The sequence below is a fragment of the Xiphophorus maculatus genome, chromosome 5, assembly GCF_002775205.1.
Source record: "Xiphophorus maculatus strain JP 163 A chromosome 5, X_maculatus-5.0-male, whole genome shotgun sequence".
Classification (NCBI taxonomy): domain Eukaryota; kingdom Metazoa; phylum Chordata; class Actinopteri; order Cyprinodontiformes; family Poeciliidae; genus Xiphophorus; species Xiphophorus maculatus.
The window spans coordinates 99,731-113,411 of record NC_036447.1 but is presented as its reverse complement, the minus strand read 5'-3'; the positions used below and the strand labels follow the sequence as shown (position 1 = coordinate 113,411).

Sequence of the window (13,681 nt, the reverse complement as noted above, 5' to 3'; positions counted from 1 at the left end):
CTACTTGCAAACAGCATGCAGACTGTTGCATGTAAAATTCATGAGAAGTAAATATTGTGCTAGTATCCAAAGAAAGCGAGGCCGTTGCAAACCTTTAAAATTTGACGCCTTTTATGGGTCAAATAGACAGAAGAAATGTATTTTTTTTGTCATGGGGCCCAAGATTTCTGGCGGCGCCCCTGTGTCCAGTAGAGCTTCCTGTTTTCAAAGCCTCCTGCTTTTAGTAGATTCCTGTTTTATTTTGGAGAGTGTGGGGTTTTCTCCTCACTTCCTGTTCTTGAAGCTCCTGTCGGTTCTGTTTTATCTGGTCGGGTTTGGGGGGAGGTGTTGAGTTACAGGAAGCAGCAGAGGCCAGCAGGGACGCTCCTGAATTATTGATCGCTCTCATAGCTTTTATTTTCTTCCTGGGATGACGGCAGAAGCATTCACCTGAGATTTCCCAGGAGGCCTCAGTCACCCGGTCGCCACAGAAACAAGATAAAGCTGACAAGGACGAAGATGAGTCCAGTCGAGTCACATGACCCTGACTCTCTCCAACAAGAAAACACACCCGGACGCCCCCACCCACTAATCCCTCCATCGATCTGCAGACTCAGCGCTAATCTGGAGTTTCCTTCACAACCGAATTTCAAAATAAAACCACTGGATTATATCACCTGCTCATTAAGGTGCCTGTGCTAGCCCTATTTATCTCTGAGCCAAATATTTAGATTTGACACTAAATCACTTGCTGATAACCGGAAGTGGACCACCAAAATAAAAAGATGGGTCTTCATAAACCGTCATGTCTCCAATCATCATCGTTCAGCTGAAAACAGAACGAGTCGAGATGCTTCAGCATCTCACCAGCAGGACTTATGGAGGAGTTGGCTCAGCCTTTATTTTGAAAGTCCCCCTCCCTCCACCTATCTCAAAGTAAATTTCTATTTTGGCTAAACATGTAGCTCTGAGCTAACTGACTAGTTTGGAGATGAATATTTAGCTATCAATCAATCAAATGTTATTTGTTGATCACATTTCAACAACAGAACAAAGAATCGAAACTTTCCATTTAGTCCAAACGATAAATTATTAAACCGTTGAGTGATTTATAAACAACCAGTGAAGTACTGAAGAACCGGGTGCTGTAGAACCGGGTGATGTAGAACTAGGTGCTGTAGAACCGGGTGCTGTAGAACTAGGTGCTGTAGAACCGGGTGATGTAGAACTAGGTGCTGTAGAACCGGGTGCTGTAGAACTAGGTGCTGTAGAACCGGGTGATGTAGAACTAGGTGCTGTAGAACCGGGTGGTGTAGAACAGGGTGATGTAGAACTAGGTGGTGTAGAACAGATTGGTGTAGAATCCGAGGGTTCCAGGATCCACCTTGGGGAACCCCACATGTGACCTCTGACCTCTTGAAACAGAAATCCCAGTTCTTCAGGTTGGACTGGAACCAGTTGAGCTCTGGACTGGAAAGTCTGACCCAGTTCTCCAGTCGGTTCAGTAACATGATCAGAACCAGATCTGTGGTTCTTCCACCGTCTGTGTTTATATGGATAAACTAGACCTTCAACTAGGCCGGTCTCAGTGCTGTGGTAACCATGGAAACCAGGTTACCGGAAACAGCTGCAGGTTGGAGATCCAGACGGATTCTACCAGGTTTGGTACCTGCTGCTTCTGAAACACCTGACCAGGTGAGATAGGGTGACCAGACGTCCTCTTTTTCCCGGACATGTCCTACTTTTCAGACCTAAAAAGATGTCCGGGGGGAATTTAAAAATCGTCCGGGATTTTGGTCAATTGCCTCAAAACACATTACATAGCTTACAGTGCATTGTAGGGCACTGCGTGTCACGTAATCCCTGAGCTGCGTCAGTGCGGGCAGCCCTGCAAACAACATGCGAAAGCGGAAATGTATGTAGTTTTCCCGCTCTTAGACTTTCGCCCCCCCCAGCCCCCCCGCTGCAGGTTGTCCGGATTTTCCCAAAGTAAAATATGGTCACCCTAAGGTGAGATGAGTTTGTGATGAAGGACATCCAGACAGTGATTTAATGATTCATTATTTCTTCTGGGGTTTTATAAGGAAATAGTTGAAATTGGGTTTAAGTTGGATAAACAGTGGTGCTGGATTTAGGGTGGATGTGGAGATTAATCCTCTAATTTCTAAATAACTGGGATGATTGCTCTGAGCGAAATCCAAATTTAGTCTGAAACTTTATAACTTAACGCAGAAAGGCGGCGCAGTCTCTGAAAATATGACTTTGTTTTTTCCTCTTCAAAGAATTAAATAATAATCTGAATAATCCAGATTAACTGAACATGATGATGCGTAATCAGAGGGACTGTCGTTCTGTTGGACTGGACTCAGAACCAGCAGGTGGTTAGAACCTGTTGATGACATCAGATGGTGTTGTTGCAGCATCACCTGGACAGGTGTAGGTCAAAGTTTACTTCGGTTCTTTGATGCCAGCAGGAAGGGAGTCACTGGAAGTTTCTAGAACAATAATGACACTGGGCTTTTATTGTGAAGGGCCGGCTTCCGGTGCAGCAGCCCACCTGCACGCACCTTGACGCAGCTCAGAGGCCAGTCGGCATGACAACGCGCTCTCCAGGGCAAACCGGGAACAGCTGATGGAGGAGGAGGATGGCAGCTCAGCATGTCCAGTAACGGAACCCGCGCAGACAGCAGAACCGCCGCCGGTTCGGTCCAGCTGCCGGCCATGGAGAGAGCGCGGCCCATCACGGTGAAGGTGTCCGCGGTGAGCCTGGCGCTCAGCTCGCTGTCCCTGCTGCTGCTGGTCACCGCCATCTCCACCGACCACTGGTACCAGACCGACACCCGCAGGCACAAGCAGAACTGCGACGGTTCCGACTCCAACGACCAGAAGAACCGGGAGATGCCCATCTACCACCTGCCGCTGGTGGACACCGGCGGCGCCGCGGCCCGGCAGCGGGACGTGGCGCTGATGAAGCCCGTGCATGTGGGCAGCAGGGAGGAGGAGCTGCTGGAGAACTGGCGGGCCATCCTGGGGATGGGCATCCTGGAGACGGAGTGCGGCAGGCCGCTGTTCTCCACGCACTCCGGCCTCTGGAGGAAATGCTACTTCAAGGGATTGGACCCGGACATCGACAAGCTGATCGACCGGGGTGCGTGAACCGCGCGCGCGCGCGCACACACACACACACACACACTGATAAATGCACCACCGATGAGGGATGGATGGGAATGGTTAATCACGTGATCTGCTGCTGCGGATGTTCCGTTCAGACACCTGAGCTTTCTTTAGGTGTGACCCCTGATGACATCACAGGAGGTCATAGAACAGAAAGCTGACTGCGAGGACGTCAAAGGTCCCCTGGTGACGTCATGAGGTCATCAGTCTGTGTTGAAATTGAACTGGAGTGAGAAGAAGCTCAGTTTGGATTCAACCCAATACCTGCCGGTACCAGTGAACTGGGAGGACTGGTGGGACTGGCAACCTGTCCATGGTGTCAGCAGTTGAGAGCTGGTTCTGGTTCTTCTGGTTTTTGTTCTGCTGGTTCTGGTTCTGCTGGTTCTGGTTCTTCTGGTTCTTGTTGGACACACCACCTGCAGCTTTCCTCCAGCCTCCTGCTGTGACCCGGTTTCCCCTAGAGCTTCCTCTGGTTGGATGGTTTGTTCGGGTTCTGGATCTGATCCCGGTCGGACTCCTGTAGAACTCTTAGAAGAACATCCAGCGGTCCAGACACAGGTTCCAGAACGATCTGGGTTCCAGATCCTGTCCAGGTGTTGAAGACGTGCAGCTGGATAATGCTGACCTCTGACCCGACCCAGCAGCGGTGGGCCAGGACGGATCAGAACCAGGGTCCTGCTGACCTGAGACCAGCACACTGGGTCCTACCAAATGCTCTGACCCACTCTGGACCTGACAGAACCAGAACCACAGATTACATCAGCCTCCATTAGTCAGATTAAAGCCATGCCGCATCACTACATTTCCCATGATGCACCTGCCACTCTGACCCTGATGGTTGGCAGGTTATTAGGGCGCTTCTGCTGGTTGATGACATCATCAAAGGTGTGTCTCACCTGTGTGTCTGCAGGTATCGCAGATCGCTGCACGGCTGTGAAGTACCACTTCTCTCAGCCAATCAGATTAAGGAACATCCCTCTGAACCTGACCAGGACCATCCAGCAGGACGAGTGGCACCTGCTGCGTAAGCACACACACACACACACACACACACACACACACACACACACACACACACACACACACACACACACACACACACACACACACACACACTTGTATGTTTGTTTCTGTATGTTCGCAGGGACTAAACATTGACTTACATTCATTTCTAATATGAACCTGAAAACAGTTCCTGTAGGTGCCTGTGGCTCCTGTGGGCTCCTGTGGCTCCTGTGGGTTCCTGTAGGCTCCTGTTGGTTCATGTGGGTTCCTGTATTCTCCTGTGGGTTCCTGTAGGCTCCTGATGGTTCGTATAGGTTCCTGTAGGCTCCTGTGGGTTCATGTGGGTTCCTGTAGGTTCCTGTTGGTTCATGTGGGTTCCTGTATTCTCCTGAGGGTTCCTGTGGGTTCCTGTAGGCTCCTGATGGTTCGTATAGGTTCCTGTAGGGTCCTGTGGGTTCCTGTTGGTTCCTGTTGGTTCCTGTAGGTTCCTGTGGGCTCCTGTTGGTTCATGTGGGTTCCTGTATTCTCCTGTGGGTTCCTGTAGGCTCCTGATGGTTCGTATAGGTTCCTGTAGGTTCCTGTGGACTCCTGTGGGTTCCTGTTGGTTCCTGTAGGTTCCTGTGGGTTCCTGTTGGTTCCTGTAGGTTCCTGTGGGTTCCTGTGGGTTCCTGTAGGCTCCTTTGGGTTCCTGTGGGTTCCTGTTGGTTCCTGTGGGTTCCTGTAGGCTCCTTTGGGTTCCTGTGGGTTCCTGTTGGTTCCTGTGGGTTCCTGTAGGCTCCTGTGGATTCCTGTAGGTTCCTCTATGCTCCTGTAGTTCTATTTCATCCCTACTGACCGCCAGAGGGCGTTGCTGAAAGCACTGAATGTTCCCTTCGCGCATGCGCCGTTCAGTAATAATATCAACAGAGTCACACCTGTGACATATCGGATGATCAATCAGATCATCTGATTGATCAGATGATCTGATGATCTGAAAAGAGGAAAAGTTCCTCTTTTCTTCTCACGTGCGGTTCGCTTTGTATGGCATCGGCCTTTTGGATTTCTGGATCTTTCTCCGTTGTTGGACCCCTGACTGCCAGTTGGCCAGAGTAGCGGTGTATCGCCCTCCTAGGGCTGCGACGGATCTTCGTTCAAGGTACTGTTTGTTGGAGATGACAGCGTTTGCGCCTCCTCTCCCAATTCGCAGCTTATAACTACTGTGTTTGTACACATGTTGGAGCTTAGCTAACGGTGTTAGCCTTTCTAAGATTTGACATTTCGCTTTAATTGGTGACGGTAGCGTTCTCCGCCCCCTCTCCCAATCTTGATTTGATTTTCATTTTATACTGGACATAGCGGAACGCGTCTGCCTGTCGTTGGTCTGCTGTTTTTTCTGTAATTGGTGACGGTAGCTGCTCGCCCCCTCTCCCAATTTCAGCCGATCTTGTGATCTTAGTTTTGTGTTTGGCTCACCTGACTCTTGTTTGCTGCTTTAATTGGTGATGGCAGCGTTTTCGCCCCCTCTCCCAGTTTTATTTTTTTCGTCCTTTATTCCGGACATAGCTGACGGTGTCAGCCCCTTTGTTGCCATTTTTAACTGATTGGTGACGGCAGCGTTTTCGCCCCCTCTCCCAATCGTAGTCTGCTCTGTCTGCCTGTGATTTGACTCGCTTCAGTTTTGGACATGATTAGCTCCCACTGTTGTGCGGATTGCGGGGCTGTGCTTCAGGCAGATGATGGTCACGACCTGTGCCATGTCTGCCTTGGGCATGATCACCTGGCTGAGGCCCTGTCAGAAAACCCTTGCATGAACTGCAGCTACATGCCCCATGCAGTGAAAGTGGCTCGACTGGCCCAGTTACGCCCTGAATGTGGCAATGACCTTCCACCTTCTGGGCAGGTGGCCACTCCTAGGCGCTCTAAGGGCAGGACTGAGGCCACAACCTCTGTGGCTCCTCCAAAGAAGAGGCGAGCTAAATCTGATCGGGGTCTTTCCACAAGGGTTGAACGATTGTCTGTGGAGATGAAATCCCTTCTTCAGGCACCTCAGGTGGATGCTCCCATGACTGGGTTCTCTTTCCCACCTGTGCCAGTGTTAGCTGTGGAGGACGATGTGCTGTCTTTGGCTGCCTCTGACTCTCACTTTGGGAATGAGGAGGAGGAGGCACAGACGTCTCGCGCTTCGAAGACTGGCTCACACTCTTTGTCTCAGAGTGCGGCTAGTGGCTCAGATGACAGTTCCATGCAGTACATCATGCATATGGCCTTGAGACGGCTGCAGCTGGATGTCCCGCAAGTGCTGGAGTCCGTTCCTGGCAGTGCCTTTTTCAGGCGCGGACAAGGCCCTACTCCCTTTCTGTCCCTCCATTAGAGGAGTACCTCAGGGAGTTGCATGCTTGTTGGCAGGACCCTAGAGCCTTTTCACGTCTCTCCACAGATGGTTGGGTGTTGGCAGCTATGCATGATTCGGTCAAGGCAGGCTTGGATCGTGTGCCTGTGGTCGAACCTGCTATTGCCTTGCTCATTGTGTCCACAGATGAAGCCCTGCGTGATGATGTTCGGTGCCCGTGGGCTCAATATCGCATTACAGATTGCTTCCTCTGTAAAGCGTATAATGTTGGAGCTCGTGCCGGCCACCTTGGCAATTCCTTGGCGCACCTCATGGTTGCCCTTTCAGAATACCAGTAGGGCAGATACAGCTATCGGCTTTAGCAACGCAGTGCTTCAGGCCTTTGCATTCATGACCAGAGAGCTTGGGCGTGTGATGTCCTTTCTAGTCCAGGCTCGCCGACAAGTCTGGCTGGCTCAGTCCACATTGACTGAAACCTGCCGCATGTGTCTTGGTTGGGCCTCAAGGTGAACTTGGAGAAAAGCTGTCTGTTTCCATCGCAGACAACCACTTTTCTTGGGTTGCTTTTGGATTCTCCCTCCATGACAGCCTGCCATCTGTCCGGAGGGTGGACGACATTCTCCAGCTGGTGAGTCGATTCAGGCTGGGCAGGCAGCTTCCTTATATCGCCTTCCTGCAGCTGCTGGGCAAACTAACATCGGTTACTTGGGCCATCCTTGGCCCGGGGTCCTCCTATATCCCTTTCCGCCCCTTCCCTGATTTGGCCGACTCTTCAGAGTGTTCTCGAGGAGGGCCACAGGATGTTGCTAGTAGCTCCGTATTGGCCGGCACGGCCATGGTTCCTACTTCTATGGAATCTGTGTCACGGGGTCTCATGGTGTCTTCTGGCCAGGAGGGATTTTCTGTCTCAGTTGGGGGGTTGGACAGGGCATCCCGATCCCCAATGCCTCTGGCTGTGGATGTGGCCACTGGGAGGCTTAACCAGCAGCTGACTGGGTGTTCAGATCCGGTCAGACACACTATTTTGAGTGCCAGGACATTCTCCACTCGTCAGCAATATGAAAACAGATGGCGTCTGTTTTCCCGGTGGTGTTCTGCCTGTAATGATGATCCGGTCACCTATGCGGCACCCACTATTTTGGAGTTTCTTCAGGCTCTACTAGATAAGGGCCGCTCTCCTTCAACGCTTAAGGTATATGTAGTAGCTATATCATCTAGTCATGCTGACACTGATGGCTGTACAGTGGGGAGCCATAATCTGGTTTCTCTTTTTTTGCGTGGTGCTCGTAGACTGCACCTGCCAATTTTTCTAAGAGCACCAGTTTGGGACCTGTCCTTGGTCCTCAGTGCTCTGTGCCACCCTCCATTTGAGCCTTTCGTTCAGGCGGACCTCAAATGGTTGTCATATAAGACTGCTTTTTTGTTGGCTATTGTCTCAGCTAAGAGGGTCAGTGAGCTACATGCTCTTTCTGCCAGCCCATGATGTCTCAAATGGAGTTCAGATGGCTCTGGTGTTACCTTGTGCCCAAACCCGACGTTTGTCACTAAAGTGTTTTCTCATTCTCATTGTAACCAGCCATTGAGATTGGTGCGTTTTCAGCCTACGTGAGGGAAGCTGGTGATAGTTCTGAGTTACTGTGCCCAGTGAGGGCACTGAAAGCATTTATTGCAGCCACTGCTGTTATAAGATGCTCAGACCAGCTGTTGTGTTATGGGGGCCCTAGATTAGGTTGTCCTCTGTCCAAACAGCATCTCTCCCATTGGATTGTGGATGTCATCTGCCATGCCTACGCTGCAGGGCGCCGCCCCCAGCCAGTTGGCGTGAAGGCACACTCTACCAGTAGCGTTTCCACTTCCTGGTCAGCCTGGAGAGGAGTTCCACTGGAAGCTATATGTGCTGCTGCATCATGGGCTTCTCCGAGCACGTTCACTAGATTTTGCAATGTGAATGTGGCCTCCTCCCATCCTCTGGACCAGGTTCTTTTACACGGGTCCTCTGGGCCTTCTCAGTGAGGTATGTGCTCAGGATTCCTTGTGACATCGATGGTATTAGTCATTCAGTGCTTTCAGCACCACCCTCTGGCGGTCAGTAGGGATGAAATAGAACGAAAGTTACGTATGTAACTACGGTTCTATGAATCCCGGATGACCGCCAGAGATTCTCTGTCACTCAGAATCCTTGCATTTTGCGAGAAGATTCTGTAGGAACAGAGCCTTGGGTGATGTCACGCTATATAGCCTCTGATTGATGATCCGATATGTCACAGGTGTGACTCTGTTGATATTATTACTCGATCGGCTCATGCGCGAAGGGAACATTCAGTGCTTTCAGCACCGCCCTCTGGCGGTCAGTAGGGATTCATAGAACCGTAGTTACATACGTAACTTTCGGTTCCTGTAGGTTCCTGTTGGTTCCTGTAGGCTTTGGCCCCACAGGGACCAACAGGTTCCTGACACACAGGAAAATTATTCCTGCAATGCTTCAAATACATGGCACACACACACACACACACACACACACACACACACACACAATGTGAAGGTTACCTGCAGGCTGACATCACCTGAGTGATGTCACTCAAGTGATGTCAGCCTCCCATCGGCTGTACTGGAGGTCCTTAGTTCCTTCTTACTGTGTGTTGCCAGTTGCCATGGAAACATCCTAGGGTGGTTATGTAACAGAGGGGGGTGAGCAGGAGCCGGTTACCACGGCAACAATTTATGGGTCTCTGAGCCTCATTAGACACATTAGAAACTGAAGAAGAGATGTTTTCCTGGTCTTCAGCCAGAACCAGAACCAGAACCAGAACCTAGTACTCTGAGAACTTCCTGCCTGCTCATGTAGTTTGACAGCACAGGTCCAGATGCTCACTGCTGTGTGTGTGTGTGTGTATATATATACGTATATAAATATATTTATATACGTATATATATATATATATATATATATATATATATATATATATATATATATATATATATATATATATATATATATATATATATATATATATACGTATATAATATATATATATATATATATATATATACGTAGAAGGACGTAGAAGGAATATGTATATATATATACACACACATACGTGTGTGTTGTGTGTGTGTCCTCAGATCTGCGGCGCATCACGGCGGGCTTCCTGGGCATGGCGGCCGCCGTCCTGCTGTGCGGCAGCATCGTGGCGTCGGTCGGCTTCTTCTGGGAGGAGAGTCTGACGCAGCACGTCTCCGGCCTGCTCTTCCTTATGGCAGGTAGGGGGCGCCCCCTGCTGGGGCAGCCAGGCGCTGCAGCACACACCGGACCCATCCGACCCAGACACAGAACCACAGATACGATTATACACGGTCCATTAAAGAGTGATCTGTTCAGAACCAGAACCGGACGGCGGCTAAGCAGCAGGTGTGATTCCAGCCAGGAGGAAGACCTTCCTGTTTGGGTCTCGGTTCTGTTTGATTCGCTGAAAGTCCTGAGGTTCTGACCCACTGAGGTTCTACTGGTTCATGTTCTGCTTTCAGAACCCAGGATCCTTTGTGTGTCCTGACCCAGCGTTGCTTCTGTCTTCAGGGATCTTCTGCACCATTTCTCTGTGCACGTATGCAGCCAGCGTGACCTACGACCTCTCCAGGAATCCGCCCTTCATCTATGGTCTCCCGTCCGACGTGGACCACGGCTACGGCTGGTCCATCTGCTGCGCCTGGGCCAGCCTGGGTCTGACCGTCGCCTCCGGCTGCCTCGGAACCGCCTTCCCTTTCCTCAGCCGGGCCGGCGCGCTCCGATCCAAAACGGCCCGTGAATCCTCCGTGTGAGCCGCCGGTACCGGCTGTGCGACTTTGGACCTCAGGTGGACAGACTCACCTGTCTGTAGATCCTTTGTGTAGGTAGCGCCCCCTGGTGGAGGTGAACTAAGGAAGTGTTAACTGAATCCAGTTGGGCTCTGACCACTGCAAATTTTCAGGTGTTCTGCTATGACATCACAGGTGGGCGTGGCCACACGGACCGCTGCTCCTCACAGTTTCTCCTGAGAGTTTTATTTTGGAGGATGAGGAATGTTTTTCATTCCACTGGGCTCCCCACTGCCCAGGTCTGGACTTGTTGAAAATCACAGCTTGTTAACGTCTCTGGACTCGTTAAGATCTCTGAACTAGTTAACGTCTCTGGACTCGTTAAGATCTCTGGACTCGTTAACGTCTCTGGACTAGTTAATATCTCTGGACTAGTTAATATCTCTGGACTAGTTAACGTCTCTGGACTAGTTAATGTCTCTGGACTCGTTAACGTCTCTGGACTCGTTAACGTCTCTGGACTAGTTAACGTCTCTGGACTAGTTAACGTCTCTGGACTCGTTAAAATCTCTGGACACATTAACTTGACTTGTTAACATCTCTGGACTCGTTAACATCTCTGAACTAGTTAACGTCTCTGGACTCGTTAAGATCACTGGACTCGTTAACGTCTCTGGACTAGTTAATATCTCTGGACTAGTTAACGTCTCTGGACTAGTTAATGTCTCTGGACTCGTTAACATCTCTAGACTAGTTAATGTCTCTGGACTAGTTAATATCTCTGGACTCGTTAACATATCTGGACTCGTTAAGATCTCTGGACTAGTTAACGTCTCTGGACTCGTTAAAATCTCTGGACACATTAACTTGACTCGTTAACATCTCTGGACTCGTTAACGTCTCTGGACTAGATAGATAGATAGCATTTATTGTCATTGAACAGAATTCAACTAAATTTCCATTGCAGTTAGTCTAGTCACTAGTCACTAGTTAATATCTCTGGACTAGTTAACGTCTCTGGACTCGTTAACGTCTCTGGACTAGTTAACGTCTCTGGACTAGTTAATATCTCTGGACTCGTTAAGATCTCTGGACTAGTTAACGTCTCTGGACTCGTTAACGTCTCTGGACTCGTTAACGTCTCTGGATTAGTTAACATCTCTAGACTAGTTAATGTCCCTGGACTCGTTAACGTTTCTGGACTCGTTAACGTCTCTGGACTCGTTAACATCTCTGGACTCGTTAATGTTTCTGGACTCGTTAACGTCTCTGGACTAGTTAATGTCTCTGGACTCGTTAACGTCTCTGGACTCGTTAACGTCTCTGGACTAGTTAATGTCTGGACTCGTTAACGTCTCTGGACTCGTTAACGTTTCTGGACTCGTTAATGTTTCTGGACTCGTTAACGTCTCTGGACTCGTTAACGTCTCTGGACTAGTTAATGTCTCTGGACTAGTTAAGATCTGGACTCGTTAATGTTTCTGGACTAGTTAATGTCTCTGGACTAGTTAACATCTGGACTCGTTAACGTCTCTGGACTAGTTAACATCTGGACTCGCTAACGTCTCTGAACTCGTTAACCTCTCTGGACTCGTTAACGTCTCTGGACTAGTTAATGTCTGGACTCGTTAACGTCTCTGGACTCATTAATGTTTCTGGACTCGTTAACGTCTCTGGACTCGTTAACGTCTCTGGACTAGTTAATGTCTGGACTCGTTAACGTCTCTGGACTCGTTAATGATTCTGGACTCGCTAACGTCTCTGGACTCGTTCACGTCTCTGGACTCGTTAACGTCTCTGGACTAGTTAACATCTGGACTCGTCTCTCAGCTTGATAAATTTGTGGATTCCAGATGTTTCTGCTCCAGGCCATGTCAGGTGACTGCAGGTGATCATCTGATTGGATGAAACAAACGTCTCTACTGAGCGTGCTCAGAAGTTTCAGTCTGTAGGACGAACTGGGCCAGTGGTTGCTTAAGAACCGGACCTGCAGAACGGACCTGAAACTCTGCTGCTCCTGTCCAGAATTCTGCTGCTTGGGTCCAGTTCCATCAGAACGTGAAGGCGAGTCAATTGGACCTTACCGGGTCAATGGGTTAGTTGGTTCTGGTTGGAGAAGCCCAGAGATTGGTTCTGTGAACGTTGGACCACAGCCTGGATGTAAATACTGTAAATGTTCTGATCTGGTATTATTCTGCAGCCATGTTCTGATAGTTCTTTTCATTCAGCTACTGAGCCACAAACTGGAAGGAACCAACCGGACCGAACCAGTTTCCAGGTCAGAGAGTTTGTGGGTCAGAAAAAACAGAACCAGGTGCATTTCACTGACCACCCTGGTTCTGCCTGATCTATGGCAGAATCTGCTCCAGAACCCGGGTCTGGATCCAGCTGCTTCCCAGATGGAACTTCCTCAGAACCCGGTATACCGGTCCAGTTCTGTTCCTGTGGAGCCGGGTCAGGAACTCCTGGATCAGAACAAGATGCCTCAAGTCCATCTCAGCCGTCCAGGTTCCTGTCCTCATTGCCCAGAGACTCTCTGACCTGTTAATGTCAGCCGCAACCGATCCCTTACAGAACCTTGTGCTGGGTTCTGCTGCCCCGCTGGGTTCTGCTGCCCCGCCGGGTTCTGGAGGTGCCTCTGTATCCGCTGATGTCATTTTGAGATGCATCTGTAAATAAACGATGTAACGCCTCCATGTGGCTTCATGTTTTTGTTTCTTACAGTTAAAATGTGAGTAACTGCCTTTGACCTTCAGATGCCCATGACCGGACCGGTTCTTCTGGGCCTGTGTGCTACGTTGTAGAAGGTCGGGTTCTGTTCCCCCATTGGGCCTGCGGATGTGTGAAGTCAGTCAGTGTGATTTCAGAGAAACGTGGTTTCTAGAAGCTGCTGTGAGGATGATGAGCACCGACTCTTCCTCTCTCTGCTGCGGAAACCGAACCGCAGACAGGAGAACCGGTCTGACGCTACGACCAGTTCAACGCTGGAACATCTGCTGCATCCAGAGACCTGATGGAGGCCTGATGGAGGCCTGATGGAGACCTGATGGAGACCTGATGGAGGCCTGATGGAGACCTGATGGAGACCTGATGGAGACCTGATGGAGGCCTGATGGAGACCTGATGGAGGCCTCCATCCAAATACCCTGTGATACTGACCGTGGGTCGGGTCGAGTCGGGTTCGACTCCCGGTCCCGACGACCTTTGCCGCATGTCCTCCTTCACAAATGGCGCCGGCTCAGCTGGCTGCCTGCAGACGCAGCTCCCGTCGTGTGTGTGTGTGTGTGTGTGTGTGTGTGTTAATCTGTGTATAAAAAATTCTTGCTGTAACTGCGAAATAATTTCCTTGCTGGGATGAATAAAGTAATTCTTCTTCTTCTTCTTTAAAACTCTCAGTGCCTT

At 50.0% G+C, this 13,681-nt stretch overlaps 1 protein-coding gene across 2 annotated transcripts; it reads left to right on the top strand.

The window, feature by feature from the left end:
• Nucleotides 1-2,231: 2,231 nt before the first annotated feature.
• tmem178a (transmembrane protein 178A) lies at nt 2,232-12,973 on the top strand. 2 transcript variants are annotated; one of them, XM_023334574.1, is made up of 4 exons: nt 2,232-3,127; nt 4,064-4,177; nt 9,611-9,896; nt 10,013-10,206. In XM_023334574.1, the coding sequence occupies exons 1-4, from the start codon at nt 2,638-2,640 to the stop codon at nt 10,104-10,106; spliced, it is 984 nt and encodes a 327-aa protein (XP_023190342.1). In that variant the 5' UTR covers nt 2,232-2,637; the 3' UTR covers nt 10,107-10,206. The 2 variants fall into 2 exon arrangements, with proteins under 2 accessions (XP_023190342.1, XP_023190341.1); XM_023334573.1 differs by having other exon boundaries at nt 2,250-3,127; nt 9,611-9,748; nt 10,062-12,973.
• Nucleotides 12,974-13,681: the final 708 nt, after the last annotated feature.

Excerpts from the sequence above, each read along its gene's own strand:
- tmem178a (XM_023334573.1), top strand. The coding sequence starts at position 2,638 with ATGTCCAGTAACGGAACCCGCGCAGACAGCAGAACCGCCGCCGGTTCG. Across the intron at positions 3,128-4,063 it reads CGACAAGCTGATCGACCGGG|GTATCGCAGATCGCTGCACG; the intron begins GTGCGTGAACCG and ends GTGTGTCTGCAG. Across the intron at positions 4,178-9,610 it reads GGACGAGTGGCACCTGCTGC|ATCTGCGGCGCATCACGGCG; the intron begins GTAAGCACACAC and ends GTGTGTCCTCAG.